This window comes from Cygnus olor, chromosome 3 (genome assembly GCF_009769625.2).
Source record: "Cygnus olor isolate bCygOlo1 chromosome 3, bCygOlo1.pri.v2, whole genome shotgun sequence".
Lineage (NCBI taxonomy): Eukaryota > Metazoa > Chordata > Aves > Anseriformes > Anatidae > Cygnus > Cygnus olor.
This window is the reverse complement of record NC_049171.1, coordinates 85,203,603-85,219,028: the sequence shown is the minus strand read 5'-3', so window position 1 is coordinate 85,219,028 and position 15,426 is coordinate 85,203,603. Positions and strand designations below refer to the sequence as shown.

At 43.9% G+C, this 15,426-nt stretch overlaps 2 protein-coding genes and 1 long non-coding RNA gene across 12 annotated transcripts in view; 1 reads left to right on the top strand and 2 right to left on the bottom strand.

Moving 5' to 3' along the window:
• Positions 1–1,612, bottom strand: part of SPAST (spastin) — a 36,440-nt gene extending 34,828 nt beyond the window's left edge. For 2 of the 5 annotated variants that reach the window (XM_040551931.1, XM_040551932.1), the window contains exon 1: positions 1,076–1,612. In XM_040551931.1, the coding sequence (XP_040407865.1) occupies positions 1,076–1,511 (436 nt within the window). In that variant the 5' untranslated portion in view covers positions 1,512–1,612. The remainder of the gene's footprint in view (positions 1–1,075) is intronic. The other 3 variants (XM_040551929.1, XM_040551930.1, XM_040551933.1) reach the window with 2 other exon arrangements.
• A 3,166-nt stretch (positions 1,613–4,778) lies between these two features.
• DPY30 (dpy-30 histone methyltransferase complex regulatory subunit) lies at positions 4,779–8,829 on the top strand. 6 transcript variants are annotated; one of them, XM_040551945.1, is made up of 5 exons: positions 4,779–4,887; positions 5,015–5,086; positions 5,169–5,216; positions 6,354–6,496; positions 8,537–8,829. In XM_040551945.1, the coding sequence occupies exons 2-5, from the start codon at positions 5,051–5,053 to the stop codon at positions 8,607–8,609; spliced, it is 300 nt and encodes a 99-aa protein (XP_040407879.1). In that variant the 5' UTR covers positions 4,779–4,887; positions 5,015–5,050; the 3' UTR covers positions 8,610–8,829. The 6 variants fall into 6 exon arrangements, with proteins under 6 accessions (XP_040407879.1, XP_040407884.1, XP_040407880.1 ...); XM_040551951.1 differs by having other exon boundaries at positions 4,833–4,855; XM_040551950.1 differs by lacking the exon at positions 5,169–5,216.
• A 1,383-nt stretch (positions 8,830–10,212) lies between these two features.
• Positions 10,213–15,075, bottom strand: LOC121067431. Its single transcript, XR_005818286.1, has 2 exons — positions 12,368–15,075; positions 10,213–11,508 (listed from the first exon to the last, which is right to left on the bottom strand). It is a non-coding gene; the product is annotated as an uncharacterized LOC121067431 (long non-coding RNA).
• Positions 15,076–15,426: the final 351 nt, after the last annotated feature.

Sequence of the window (15,426 nt, the reverse complement as noted above, 5' to 3'; positions counted from 1 at the left end):
TAAGCAGTCCAGAAATCCCAATGATTTCATATACTATACCTAATATATTATTTTCTGTTGGAAGTTACGAAAATCTATTTAATTAACAAATAAATTAAAAGCTATACACATATTCAGGTGGGACAGCCAATAAAAACAGATAAGCAAGTAACAAATCTATGCATTAAAACAAAGTGAGCTCCTTCTCAATGAAATGAATATTGCATTTACAGAATTAAAACAGCTTTGCAACTGTTTGTGCTAGCAGCAAAGTTTTTTTTCTTACAAATACATGAGCTGTACAGCTAATTCATATGTGACAAATATAAAGTACCCATAAAGCACATCTACGACAAGGATCAAGATCTGAAGGTTTACCCCTAAAACCACCATGTTACCTGCTGCGCTGCTGTGGCTTGTATCTGACAATTGAATGCCTGGCTACTTTGCACAGAGTAGTTACGGACAACGCTGGGGCACTAAGCTACCTCACCTTTTTTCTCGTTTTGCTCCTGTAAGCCTCAACGCTCTGACACCGTGCATCTCTTGGCAACTAACCACGATGCACATGACGCTCTTTTTTCTTTTTCCCCCCAGAGATTACCACTGCCACTCCCAAACTGTCGAGGCAAAGCAAGACACACACCTCGCTTTTATGGTGCGTTCAGCACGTCCCTTTTATTGAAAGCCCATTGCAATACTTTAACCTCCTCCTCTGGGATACCGCACTTAAAGCTGAGCTGAAAGCGCACAATAAGGCCTATTGATGTTTCCAGAGAATTTAAAAACCCGGCGCAGCACGCCCCACAAGGCCACCTTTTGGATGCTGTGCTGCTGTATTTAGGCTGAATGGCTAAAGTAAACGCACTTGTGTTTGCTACTGTTATTAGGGGGGTTTGAAACGCTTTGGACAAAAGAAAAAAAAAAACGGGCACATCATCTTCACTCCTATTTAATTTAAGAGTGAACATCCACGGTCCAGTGACGGTGGCTGTAAGAGGACGCTCGTGGAAGGTTACAAGCACAGCGGCTGGCGAAGAAGGGGCTGCTGCCGCTGCCCGGAGGCCGCCCCGGGGAGGCCCGAGGCCCGCCTTACCTCTCTCGTCCTCGTCGATGCGCAGCGCCACGGAGATGCACTCGAAGGCCCGCTTGTGGCAGGCCCGCACCCTCTCGGCCGCCCCGCCGGGCTCGGCCCCGCCGGCCGCGGCCCCGCCGCCCTTGGCGGCCATGAGGGCGCCGCGGGAGAGGCGCTCGCAGAGCCAGGCGAGGAGCAGCCCCAGCTGGCAGGCGACGAAGCGCAGCAGGGCGAAGGCGGCGACGAGCGGGTAGGAGAAGTAGTACAGGTTCCGCTTGTGCGGCGACCGCGACCGGGACCGGGACGGGGACGGGGACGCCGCTGCTGCCGCAGCCGCCGCCGCCGCCGCCCCCGCCGGCGGCACGGGGGGAGCCGGCCCGGGCGGCGGGGAGGGGGAGGCCGCGGAGCCGCAGCCGGCTGAGCCCTTCTTCTTCCCTCGGCCGCCCGGGGAATTCATTCACCGCCGTCGCCATGCCCCGCTGCCAGCGACTGACAACAACCGGCCATGGCAGCGGCGGCGGCGACGCCCCGACGACCGCCCCAACCCCCCCCCTTCGCCCTCCCCGCCCTTGCCGGCGCGCCGCGGGCCGGGCCACAATAGGAGGCGGGGATGGCGCCGCGGGGCGCCTACAGCTCCCGGCATGCCTAGCGGCGCGGGGACGGCGCGCGGCCGCGCGAAGCGGAGCGCGGCCTGACGGGAGCTGTAGGCTGGGACGGGTCGGCCCGGGCACGGCCGCCCCAGCAAGATTTTTGTTCGTGTTCTTGCTACGGCCATACTCGATGCCACCACAAACCCCTCTGCGCCTCAGTCCCGCCCCAGCAGTCCCACAGATAAAGCACTGAGGCACGGACTTCGCGTAACCAAAGGCCGTCCTTCCACACCCCAGAACTGTACATAGTAATCTAGCCTGTCCCCAAGGCTTATAAAGATAGGAATTAGTTCAGAGCATCAGCTGCCCCAGGTTATAGCACAGAATTGGAGGGGCAGGGGAAGGGTATAACTAAGGGGACACACCAAATTCAAACGACTACTGTCCCAAATGTGTTAATCTTCTTTTGCTAAATTATTATTAAGCTATGTTTCTTTCATGTCTGCTGATGCCACATACAAATATTCCTGGTAATGTGTATTGTTTTTCTCAAATGAGGAGGGTAGCTTTATTTTAAAAATATTTTTTTAATATTTTATTTTTTAAATTTTTTTATTTAATGTTTTAAATTTTATTTAAAAATATATTTATTTTTATAAAAATATTTATAAATTAAAAATATTTAAAAACAAAAATAAATTTTATTTAATATTTTAATAAATTTAATATTTAAAAAACAGTATTAGTTCTGTTAACGTATAAAATATAGAATTAACACATGCAACAACATATGTAACAAAATATTCATGACACTTGAAGTAAACCTCAGTGAAAAAAAAAAACAATAATGTTCACTAAGTATTTTATTTTCTGTATTTGTCAAGAAAGATGTGCTTCTATCAAAAAAAAAACAACCACTCTTTGTTACAAGTGTTCTCCAATCTATCCATAACCACAAACAGTAACTATTATATCCTCCTAGTACACCTCTCCTTCAAAAAAAAACCAAAATAAATAAATAAATAAATAAAACAGTAAAGGACACTTCTTTACTGATTATCAAATTGAATTTATTCATTGCACTACTCATTAACAAACTGAATTTCCTAAAAATTTTAACAAATTTTGGAATACCAATAAGCTTCTTGAAACTTCAAGCAGCGTTATTATTCTGTAGCATTCAAAAACATGAAGTGCCGTAAGCCATGTGACAGACTATCCACCTACAGCCTCTATCACCCAATTCTGTGCAAAATAACAGAAGAGAAAGTGAAGGAATATATTACCAATAAATCAAAGGACAGATGGAATGGCAGGAGGAGTTTGTGGACAAGTCTCAAACAACCCTGATTACTCAATCTATTCAGGTACTGTTATTAAAAAAAAAAAAAAAAAGCATGTAACTTTTGTAAGGCATCTGTCTTTGTCATAGTAATAGAATTATATACTACTAAACAATGGACCTGTTAGGGGAATAATTTGTTAAGTCAAAACACAGTTTAAGAAGTAGACATGTCAGGAATTGCAAACAAATGGTAATGCTTTTAGTGAGAACCTACAAAACCAATTTGCTACTACGAATATTAAATACTCGAGTGATCTGTGAGTCAGTTTGATCACCCTACCCTCCTATTTTAAGTTGGCTTTAAGTTCATGGACAATTTCAGTGAATACACTACTAATCTAGCATAAAATTAATACAGTTTTAAAAAAGCCTTAAACAAACAACCAATAAAAAGCCAACTCAAATCAGAACAATGGATGGTTTTCTGTTGGCTTACTGAGTTGACCTACCTTAGCAGAGCTCCTAATGAACACCAGAAAAGGGTGGGGGAAGAAGTGAGACCTGTTTTCGGGAGCGGGCAACTCTTAGATCAGCTCTTCCATCTGACATGACTTCATCCTGAAGGAGGAGGCCTCAGCCTGCAGAGCGAGGACAAAATACAGGAGAGAGAGACTGTGGTACCTCAGCACGAGATGTACGAATTGGAGCAATCACCACAGTTGTAGCAAAGAGAATGTGCAGCTACCCTGACATGAAAACCATTGCGTAGGAGGTTAGAAACCTGTTCTCACTATCGTTTATTAGAGCAAAAACCTAACAGAACAGAGAATGTATAAATGGGGGCGATTAGAGGTAAAAGAAATGGTTTTCTTGGTAGCCATTGCTACAACAAATTCTGGCACTCCACATATAGTTTGAGCATTGACATACTAAAAAAACGTATTGAAAAATTCATAGAAGAGAACTTCCAACCTCTTCACCCCTTACTCTCTCACTCCTCTGCATGACGAATTTTTTTAAGCATCCCTGTTTTGTTTTAGGTTTCAGAAAAACAACCTCAGGATGGTGCCTTCTGTGTTTCCACCCAGCCTCCTCGACATGAGGTACGGTTGCCAGCACTAGGTTCCCAAAGCGGCACACAGACAGCGTGCTGGTCTGGAGCCTGTCCAAGCCCTGCAGTGTCAAACCTGAGACCACTTACACCCCGTTTGTTGATCCTGCTTTTCGCTCTGCTAACAGTCAGCCCTGTTACCGTTGGCCATTTTAAACTCGGAGGTATAAATGCGCTTCATTTCAAACAAGGCCAAGTGCTGGGTCCTGCACCTGGGGCACAACAACCCCAAGCAGCGCTACTCTCCCATGTGCCTGGTGACAGGACGAGGGGGAATGGGCTGAAGTTGTGCCAGGGGAGGTTTAGGTTGGATATTAGGAAGAACTTCTTTACTGAAAGGGTTGTGAGGCATTGGAATGGGCTGCCCAGGGAAGTGGTTGAGTCACCGTCCCTGGAGGTCTTTAAAAGACGTTTAGAGGTAGAGCTTAGGGATATGGTTTAGTGGAGGACTTGTTAGTGTTAGGTCAGAGCTTGGACTCGGTGATCATGGAGGTCTCTTCCAACCTAGACGATTCTGTAATTCATCACCATTAAGAATCAGTTACACTAGAGCACAAGTGAACAACAACGTGGAGCCTCCCCGACTCCTCTGGTACTCCTTTGAGAGCCGCGGGGAAGGTCCCTCCTCCACCTTGTTAGTTATACGCCTTGTTAGTACCAATGGAAGGGCTGAGAGGGGAGAAGACCCCGCCCAAGGCGACGCCCCTCGCAGCGCCCGCTGGGGGTGGGCAGGGCTGCGCCTTGCGCATGCGCGTGGTGGCGGGGGCGGCGGCGGCTCCGGAGCGAGCGTTTCCCTGAGGCCAAAACAAGTCGCGGGGGGCTGGGGCGGGGGGCGCTGGGCCCGGCGGTGAGAGCGGGACGGGGCCGTTGGTGGGGGAGCACAGGCGGCCGCTCTCCGCTGCCGCGCCTTAGCGCTCGGCCGGCGCTCCCGTCCCCGTCTCATCCCGCTGCCCGGTCTTGTGTTGCCTCCCAAGGTGCCCGTGTATCGAGCGGCTTCCACGTTTCCAGTCATGGAGGCGGAGCAGATCATGGAGGGGCAGCCACAGGTATTGTGTTGTTTGGGGTGTGCGTCCTGTTGTGTGTGTAAAAGCGGCGTGTGCGCCGTGCTGACCGTGTGTTGTGTTACAGGTTCCAGAAAACCCCCATTCTGAGTACGGACTCACTGAAAACGTAGAGGTAACGGCGATTTTGTTGCTCTAAAGTACAGCAGAAATCATAATCCTGATCACGAGTGAAAATGTTGAAGCTAAACTTAAAGCATAATGTTCCTAAGAAAGCGAGGTGGAAACTGCACCGAGAGATTGCAGATTCCTTTGTAGTAAATGCTACTGAGGCAAATCGTGAACCTTTTAATGAGATTTCTTTGGGAGCTCTCCTGTGATGGTTATCTGTTCCATAAACATGTTATGCCACAAAAAGCCAGACAGACTTTTATGACAGGGAGGGGAATAGGACGAGTTGATGGCATTCCTAAGAAATTATCAAAGGGAGGAGTTCCTTTAGTACTCTTGTAAATAGGAACATTGGATCAGAATAGTTCAGGCTAGCTTTAATTACTTATCCTGAGAGTAGAAACAATCCAGTCTCGCTGCTCCTGGTAACGGCGTGGGTTAGATGTTTATTTACTCTGTGATGTTTGTTTCCTGCTCACTAGAGAAATGCCTTCTGTCTTCCTCCGTTATAACCTCATATTGTATGCTAAGGTCATGCAGAAACTTTTTAAATGTCCTTTTTACTGATCTCCCTGAAAACTGTTTGCCTTTATACCTAAGTTTCCATTACCGAATTGTAACCCTATCCATTGGTCACATATTGGTGGATCCCTGTTTGTTGTGTTGAATATATTTGGTTCACTGGTAGTGGTAGGGTATCCTTTTTTTTTTTTTTTTAGCTACAGTTAGTAGTTTTAAGATGATTCAGTGGCTTTTGACCAAAAGGCTTGGAAGCATTTTGTGTATCTTAAAGTATCCATCTGTACTTCAATAGAGCAGAGTCTCTTCTGTCAGACTTCCCCTAAATTTCTGATGCTTTTAGCATTTGCGTTGGAAGTGCATGCGTGCAGGAATCATTCAACTGGGACTGCTTATATTAAACTTAGGACTTCCTAACATTGTTCTCTCAAAATGTAAGAATTAAGCAGAAGGCTCCTCTGGTTTAGGTTTGTCCAAAGAAAACTGCACGCTTAAGTTTTCTTAAAAGATGTAAAGAAATTATTTTAAGTGAACTTGCAGAGAAGTGGGTATTATTTGCACTTGCGCTTCAAAGTAGATCTTGCCACTATTACCAACGTTCATTTACTTCTTACTCCTTCAGAGGATAGTAGAAAATGAGAAAATAAACGCAGAAAAAACATCAAAGCAGAAGGTGGATCTCCAGTCATTACCCACGCGTGCCTACTTGGATCAGACAGTTGTACCTATCTTGCTACAGGGACTTGCTGTTCTTGCAAAAGAGAGGTAAGATTCTGAAATCTTCCTTCTGTTCTTAGGAAGAAAGTAGGTCTCAGGCGTGGGTAGCATGTAACTTTTTCTGATCTCGCACACCAGACATGGTCTTGTTAGCTTCATGGTTGTAAGAGATTATTTACAATAGGTTCATAAATACTGTGAGCGAACACAGCAAGATGCGCTTCTCACTTAACATAAGAGTAATTCAGTGAATTTCTTATCTTCCAGTGAGGTGTGCTACTGCAAAGTTTTTGGAGGGAAAAGAATATTTTTCATTAATCTTGTCACGTAATTCACCTTACAAAAACAAGGGAAGAAGTTGTTCTAGTTTTGAACAAGATTTCAATAGTGTGTGATGATAGAGTTCTGTTTGCCATTTCAAAGAAAGAAACAAAGACAAATCAAGCCTGACGTGCATCTTAGTAAGATTTAAAACACTCTTTAATGGATGAGGCTGACCCTGCTGTGTCTGTAACACAATAAGAAGTAAACTGATGATTAATCTTTTCAGTAAAGGCTCTTCTGCAAGGTGCCCCAAATCTCTCATCAGTCAGTGGAGAGGTGAATTCTTCAAAAGTAACAAACAGTTGTTCACCTTATCCAAATGAATTTGTCTGAACTATTGGTGAGTCACACTGCATAGGAACCATTTCTCCATTTTGCTGAAATACCATCAAAACCTGATGCGATGACCACAATCACCTCACTGTACCTATAGCCAGAAGAACAGTGAGCAGCATCTTAACCTCAGAAGGAGTTGTGCATTAGTTGTGAACTAATCGTGCAGGCTGCTAAATAGGCAAAAGAGGAAGGTACACCGTGCCCTGGAGGCAGGATGCCCATCTTCAGTTGCCAGCTGTGGGAGTTGTGCTGCAGACTGAATGCCATTTGGGAGGCATCAACATGACTTTTATGAGTCTCTTGATGTTCACTGAAGGAGCCAAAGGCACCTTTGCTTTGTAAGCAGGAGTCCAAATTACAGAGTCTGCTTAAATTTCCAGAAGTCTTCTAACACAGTCTGTCACGAAAGGCTCTTAAAGAGAGCAGATTGTTGTGGGATTAATGAAAAAGCCTTTATATGGATGAGGAAAAGCCTTTATATGGTTGAGGAACTCGCTGTGCTATACAAGACTAGGGTAGAAGTAAACGATGAATTTCCATGGTGAACAAAGCTCAGCACTATAGTCATGGAAAGGATCATTTGTAAAAACTTGAAAAAGTGGCTGACAAAATTTACTAATGATGCTGGCAAAGTTTTTACAGAATAGGCTGTTCTGTTGTATTTCTAAATTGATCAATTTGTCAATCATTGCATGTGAACTTTATCAAGTGACCATTACCCTTGTGAAAAATATCTTTAAACTGTTAATAATTTCAGTGCATTGCTCAATCAATGAATTCTGAATGCTAGGATTTAGAATTTGAAGGGGTACAAACAAGCATGTTGATATTTAAATATATAGCTTTCTTATATTTTGAATATTACGTGTAATTCCAATTCTCCTGTATTCTAGTACAGTGTGAAAAAGTAAGAGAAAGGAGTGACAAGGTGGTGAGAAGTATGGAATGCCATCTGTATACAGAGTGGCTCGACAGACAGTGCTGTAACCTGGAAAAGAGATTTCTGAGCGACAATATGTTAGGAATCTGTTAAATCATGAATAGTGTGGAGGCGATGGATTGCAATGGATTATTACTGTTTTGTAATCTCTTCTGTACGGTAATCAGATTAAGCTACCAGGTAGCAAATCCAAAATGAACAAAAGGAGGTGATTCTTCACAGATCACATAATTAAGCTACGTAACTTTTTTGCTTCAGGTTGAGGACTTCTAGTATTTAATAAGGAACCTGCAGTTCCTTCTTAAAAACTTACTGACCAGATGTAAACTGGAAACTTAGTGGGTTTGTCTAGGTAGTTGGGCCATCCCTGAGTCAGTGCTTCCAAGTGTTTGAGAGGAGTTACGTTGCTTTTCAGAGAAGGTAATTAGTTCTTCAGCTACCTAGTTTCATATAACAAAAAATAATTACTTCTTTACTTTTCTTTACAGACCGCCAAATCCTATTGAATTTCTAGCAGCGTATCTTTTAAAAAACAAGTCACAATTTGAGGACCGAAATTAACTCCACTAAAGTGAGGACATTTTGGCTGCTAGACTGAAATGCTTATTGGTCGCAATTTATTTCCTGCTGTAAAAATCCTTTAGAAGCGTGACTGTCTTTTTTAATCGCGCAATTTGCTTTAACTTCTGAGTTATTTAATAAAGAACACTTTACATTTCATTTGTTCACTTGTTTTAAACTAGCTAGTAAAAGACTTTGAAAATAAAGTACTGAAACTGCACTACTGGATGAACGGCTGAATAATTCCCGGGGCATACATCACCCAAATGCGTGAAACAAAAAGCAACAATTGGTTATGGGAATCATGCTGGTGATCATGTCTATAACTTAATTTGGTTTTATATAGCACCCTTACCATGCAAGGTACCTAAACGGAACGCAAACTAATTAAAAATATTTAGAAGTGATTTTGAAGATGGATTGATTAAATAGAGAAGAAAGAACTTGCAGATCGCTTGCAGTGTCCATCATTTTAGATGCTTATATTAATGAGGTTTGCTGTTCAGCATTTGTCATGGATCTCCCATGTGTGGTGTGCTGGATTTAACTGAAATATAGAAAAAAGGCTGAAGGGACTTACGGTTCTGTAATTCAATTATCTGTACTGCTAATCCTAGTTGGTGCATTCTTTCTTTGTCAGACGTAATCCTGATATAACCCAGTAAAATACTGAATCTTCTGGGTTGTTGGTTTTTTTCCTTAGGTTTACTACTGCGGCTTGGTTTGTTTCCCATTCTTAACATATTTTCTGAGATAGAAGTGGAGATCTGAGACCTTAAGAGAGTAAAAAATGTGGGAAAAATAGCCTCAAAACTATGAAAATAGGAGTGTTGTAGCTGGCAAACAGGCTCACTAGGTTATTTGCATGTGTGTGCAGGGACTAGCCACAGCCCTCAGAATTCCTTTTTTTTTTTTTTTTCTGAAATAGGTAACAAGGAGTATAGTTGATGTTCATTAGCATTTGGTACTGGAATCCAGATTAAGTATAGACCAGTTTTTAATAGACCACAATGACCATAATTTGTCTGACAGTCACCAAAATGGTAAATTTGGCTTCCATAAGTTGCTTATGTAATCAACATCCTGATTTTTTTATTCAAATAAACTTCAACATTGACATCTTACCATTTCCAGCTCCATTCGGTGTTTCTTACTTAATTGATTTAATGTAGCAAGTATATAAAACCTTGTACATTAAATTATTGCTGCAACAGTTAGAGGTTTCCCTGTGTAAGGTTAAAGACTGCATGATCTGTTTAGTAATCTGTACATAAATTCACAAAGGAGAGGCTTAGTACTCATATCGGGCCTGTGACAAGTTACAGATGTGTACTGTATTTGCAGCATTAGTTGCAGAATTAGTGTAGTCCAAGAGGAGTAAAATTGGGGAACAAAAAAATGGAAGGAAAACTGCAAACCCAAACCCATTCCTATTTTGGAAAACATAGAAACTGTGAACGAGGTTACTAATTCTATCGTGTTATGGTGAACACAGTCTCCATCAAACACTGACACTTAAAGACACTGAAAGAAAGGATTTTAACAGTGTTTTGACTTACTGGAATGAATACTACCATTTAAGTGAAGACAAGGAGACACCATAAAGACTTGATACTGCTATTTTTATTGCTGAAGTGGCATTCCAGAGTTTGATCTGTTGGTAACAACATCTCAAGGCTGTAAGACTTGTCAAATCTGAAAAAAAAAATCTATGCTGATCCCAAATTTCTACGTTGAGAATTTATGCAAGGCCTTACAAAAAGGAGGAGCTCAATCATTAATCTTCCGCAGATAGAGCAATTTGCTTAGAACATACAGCCTTGTCTGAATTCAGAACACAACCAGATTTCTCAGCTTACGTTAATATCCTCCAGGCAGTTGTACAAAAGCTTGAAAACACTCTGGCTTTCTGTAGAGCTCTTGGATGGACCTAAAATCTCTAAACATTAGTGCCAAGTCTTCAGGTGAGCTGTTCCTGCCAGCAGTGCACCAGCTGCTTGGCTGTCACCACCACTGTTGGGTACGCTGCTGTTGTCACCTGCTGTTGGTGTACCTGCTGTCTGGTGTGTCACCTGCTGTTGTTTTCCCATCTAGGCTAGCTCAAGAGAATGAAAAGGCCAGGCTCACAAGGTAATGACGTTAAAAGATTTACTGATCGCAGGGTTCCATTCTCGAATCCTGAAACATGTTGTCACCTAAAAATGCAGTTTGACTTGCCAAATATTTTTTCATCTCCAACTTATTATATCCAAAATCAGTACAGCTTTTAGAGCTATCTATTTAATTTTCTGAAGTTCTGTAGCTATTGTGAATACAGTTTGATCAAAAGAACATCCAAGGCTCTCTCCCCATCAGACTTTCTAGAAATAAAAGGACCGCTTTCAAACAAATGAAAAATTGGAAAAAATTCTGATGGATGCAAGCAACTGAAAACAGCAGGTTGGAAAAGAAACATGAGAACAATCCCTATGCCTACCATACTTGATAGAATACAGGTTCTGATTTACTCTTGTCACTGTGCTAATTATGTAACAAATTATTCCTAGCCAAGCCTTAGCTTGTGTTCCCTGTTCAATTTCATGTAGTCAAAATTCATTTTAAGAGTGACTACGTAGCCTAGATTGCAGAAGTACAGAATGCCAGATGTTACAGCAAGAGGCATTTTACTGTGATGGAAAGAGAATCAACACAGTTTCTGCTAATGTTCACTATTCAAATAAAGTTTTAAGTAAGGACTTAAAATACAAATGGTGTGTGAGTAGCTAGAGGGAAGCTTACAGCAGTACCAGTGTGACACTGACCAGGAATGTCCCATACGCGTCTTCCCAATGCGCTTTTGTCTCTCTTCCTGGAGCTGGCTTTGCAGTTGAGTGTGATAAACCAGTTTTCTGCGAGGAACCTTAAATGATAAAAGTCTATTGGATGGTTGTGAAGTTCCTGCTGGAGAGCGTATGGCCTACCTTTTTCTCTGGTGTACATGGAGGCATCTGTAAGATGGATATTACCCTCTTACATGAGCTGAGATGCTATTGTGTTATATGGGAAATGGTAATGTTTCCCTTGTAAGGGGTATGAAGTTTGGGGGGCCTGCTTTTAATACTAGAAGGAAGGACTGCTAGGAACAGCAGGTTCCTCGAGTTCCTCGAGAATGACAGCTGGAAATGACAGTTTGGAAAGAGGAAAAAAAAATAGAGTAACAATGACAGTGAACAGGTTCCTGAGAAGGGAGACAGGAAGTAAACTTTGTGAAAAGCATGACAGGAAAGAATGCAAAATGAAGCATGTGCAACGGGACAATGAGAGCAAGGAACAGGACAGCGACAGACATGGAAAGCTGGGCCAGCTGAAGACCTGTTGTGCCTGCCACCCAAGCTGGGCACAGGACGCTACTCCAGGAAACCCTGCATGCTAAGGGCACTCTAAATGGCAAGTTGTTCTTGCAGCAACTGCCTTCAGGCTTTTCTTCCAGGTAAGGAAAAAGCTGCCAACAGAAATACATGTGAGGCGGTTGTCTGTGCTCAGAGGGTATGCTGACCTGAGGGATCTGCCTGTGCACTGTGTCAGCTCTTCCCTGCACATCAGAGAAAAATGATTGAAAGTGATCTAACAGGCAAGTGCTTCTGTTACCTCTCCTACAAATGGCGCTCAAAATAATTGCAGACAAAGCAGGAGTGTCTGTCAACCTAACTCGTGCTCCAACAGCATTCTCTGAAAGCTGAGGCCAGTTTCTCAGCCTGTGGCTAGACCATTTTCCGTACCTCTGTGTCCTGAGCAGCTGGAAGCCAAGTGCTGCCTTTTTTTTTACCTGAAGAGCTGCCTGCTTGTCTGTTTCTGCCTCTTTACGAGCTGTTAAACAAAGAAACAATTCATGATCAGGATGTGATCATTAAAAGTTCATGAAGAAGAAACCACAAATCGGAACACTAACCACTGAATGCTGCTTATGCCCAGCTGTGATAGGGAATGATGGAACAAAAAAAATCCTCCTTTCAGCCTTGCCAATGGAAAGTGGAAATGCCTCCTGTAGTACTATGGATGACAAGCTTTGGCAGGCAAAGGTACAAATTGAGGAGGATATCCTCCAGTTTCACTGGGTTTTGAATGTACAGGGCCAGTTGGTACTGGAGGACAAATATTCGCTAGAAAACAGGCTACTGTAGCATTTGTGGCATGTGCCACAAGCAAAGTGTTAGTAAAAAAGCCTTTGTTTTCTCTGACCTGCTAACACTGAGCTGCACTTATTCCTCTGCATCTACAATGATACTATGTTCATGTTATGTAAAGATTTTATCCTAGTCTACACCTCATCTACACTGAAGGAAGTAAAAGTTTATGAGAAAAGTAAGGGAGAAGGAAACTTAAAAAGAAAGCATAAGGAGAAAAGGAATCCATCCCAAGGTGATGGACAACAGTAAAATCAAGAATTATTTTAAAAGGCAAGCTGAAGAAGAAAATAAACAACAACAAAAAACACTACATAAAGAAATGCAGTAAAAACAGAAAAAAAGTCACAGAAACTAGTATGCTTGTAACCCAAAACAAACTCAGAAGGCTGTGAGAAGGGTGTTTACTTATCAAAATTGTAATATGACTGTAAAAATGGCACAGAAAACGGCAGCAGAGCTCTGATAGATGATCTATGACCTACAGTAAAGAAAAGGAAAATAATTTGCTTGCTGCGATTACATTAACGGTGTCTCTCAAGAGTGCACGTGGGTGTATTTGAATGTCTAGAAATACACAAGGCACTTGATTATGTGGCATTGGTGCTTGCCTCTTACTATACAGAAACTGTAATCTGATAGCAATGTTTTTACTCATTACGTGCTCTAGATTACCACTTGGAAATTCTTATCTTTAAATGGAGAGGAAGTGCTTAGGGAGATGGAAGCTCTTCCTGTAAGTGGTAGAAAGAAATACCAGATAATTAAAATAATAACCTCTAATTCCTCTGAAATAGAATTCCTTCTAGCAGCCTCCTCAAACTGTTCTTGGTGGACTGTGGGACAACAGTGCATCGAAAACTTGAATTATACACTGGCACGGCCTTTTTTGTAGGTATATAATCACAACTCTTATTTTTCCCCCATAGAGTAAAAACTATATTATTTAGTTTACTTTATTGAGGTTTTAGTAGTCAGGTCAGGAAATATTCTCGGTACTGAAGTTTGTGTAAAAGATTTGAGAAATAACTCCCATTTATAAAAATGAGAATTTTAACTGCCAAAATAGTTTTATGTTAAAGCAGTCAGGCAGGATAATGCTTCTAGTCTAGGCAGCGGTTATAATTCACATTAACCTTTCTCAAAGCACTATTTTTAAAATAACAACGGAATAATGAAAGGACAGATAGAGCAGTGAAGGCTACTGAAACCATTCAACGTTTGCTGGGATATTCAGTCCCCATTTCCTCACGACAACCCACAAACGTTATTCATCGGAGACCGGTTGTTATCGCCCCCCAGTTGCACTGGGAGGCCTGTGTCATGGGTGGATCCTCCCTAACGAAAATGACATCAAGCACTTCTCTGCAGCACGAACCTTTCTGATCTTCAGGACGTACTGCACACGGTGCCTTTGTCCCCGCATTTCCTTTGTTCTGCTTTTTAAAAAAATAACAGAAGCTCTGTATTTTGCATGCATTTATAACCTTGGTTGGAAGGCTTTTCAAGGAAATGAAATGGCACATGGGATGGCAGAGAAGGAGGATACGTTGCCTGAGCTGGCCCCCACATTTCCCCCCTCAGGAAGCATCATTCTGTCTCAGCGTCTTCGTGGCTGAGCCCTTCATCTCTCCCCGTGTGCCTTCCCTCTCTCCTGGCCGCATCTCATCCGCCGGTGCTTAAAATTGCCTTTTCCCTTCCCCCCTTTTGAACCGGCCATGCTCCCCTTTCTAATTCTGCCTTATTAGCTATTTTGAGCTGAGCTTGACGTCTCCATGGCAGCAGTCCATTCACCGGGCTAATAAAAAATGTACAGGGTGGGGAAGGATTAAGCTGAGAATCATCAGAGACTTCTACACAAATGTACTCCCGCAGCCCTCGCTGCTTGCCATAGTAGCAGAGATGTAAATGTACGGATAAGAACAGGTAGGAAAGGGACTGTTAGCTCAAAACCGGGGAGCTCCAGCCTAGTGTTTTCCAGAAAAACGTTATTTTTTCGGTCTTTGGGGAAACGATGGCCTGTCCCTGGCGGTGAAGCCATGAAGGCAGCCAGCAGGGAAACCCCGAGAGGAGGACCTCTGCGACACCGCGATGCCGGGGCCACCCCGGCAGGGCAGCCGGCAGCCCAGGCATGCCGGCGAGCGCGGAACAAAGGCGCTGCGGGCACCGCCGGGCCGGCCGGGGGCGGCGCGCGGGGCACGACGGCAGCTCGCTGCCCGCCCCGCCGGTCAGCCCGGGGCCGGCCCCGCCTCGCTCCCGGTGCCGGGTTCACTGGCGGTAATGGGCAATATACGGCAGTGGCGGGGACGGAGGGACAGTGGCAGGGGGTCCTGCTTGGGCACATCGGTAACGGTAACGGCAACAGTGACTGTAACGGCGACGGTGACAGTGACTATAACGGTAACGCCGACGGTAACGGTAACGGCCGCCGCGCGTGCACAGCGCGGGGGGGGGTGAGCAGGGGGCGGGGCTTCCCCTCAGCCCCCGCCCGGCCTCCCCTCATCTGACCCCCGCCCGTAATCTTCCCTTGCAGCACGGAGACACGGCCCGGCCAATCAGCGGGGCAGAAGCGGCAACCACGGCAACGCGGCCGGCCAATCCGAGAGCGGCTCTCCCTTCCGGGCCCCGCCTCCTTCCCCCCCTCCCTCCTCCCT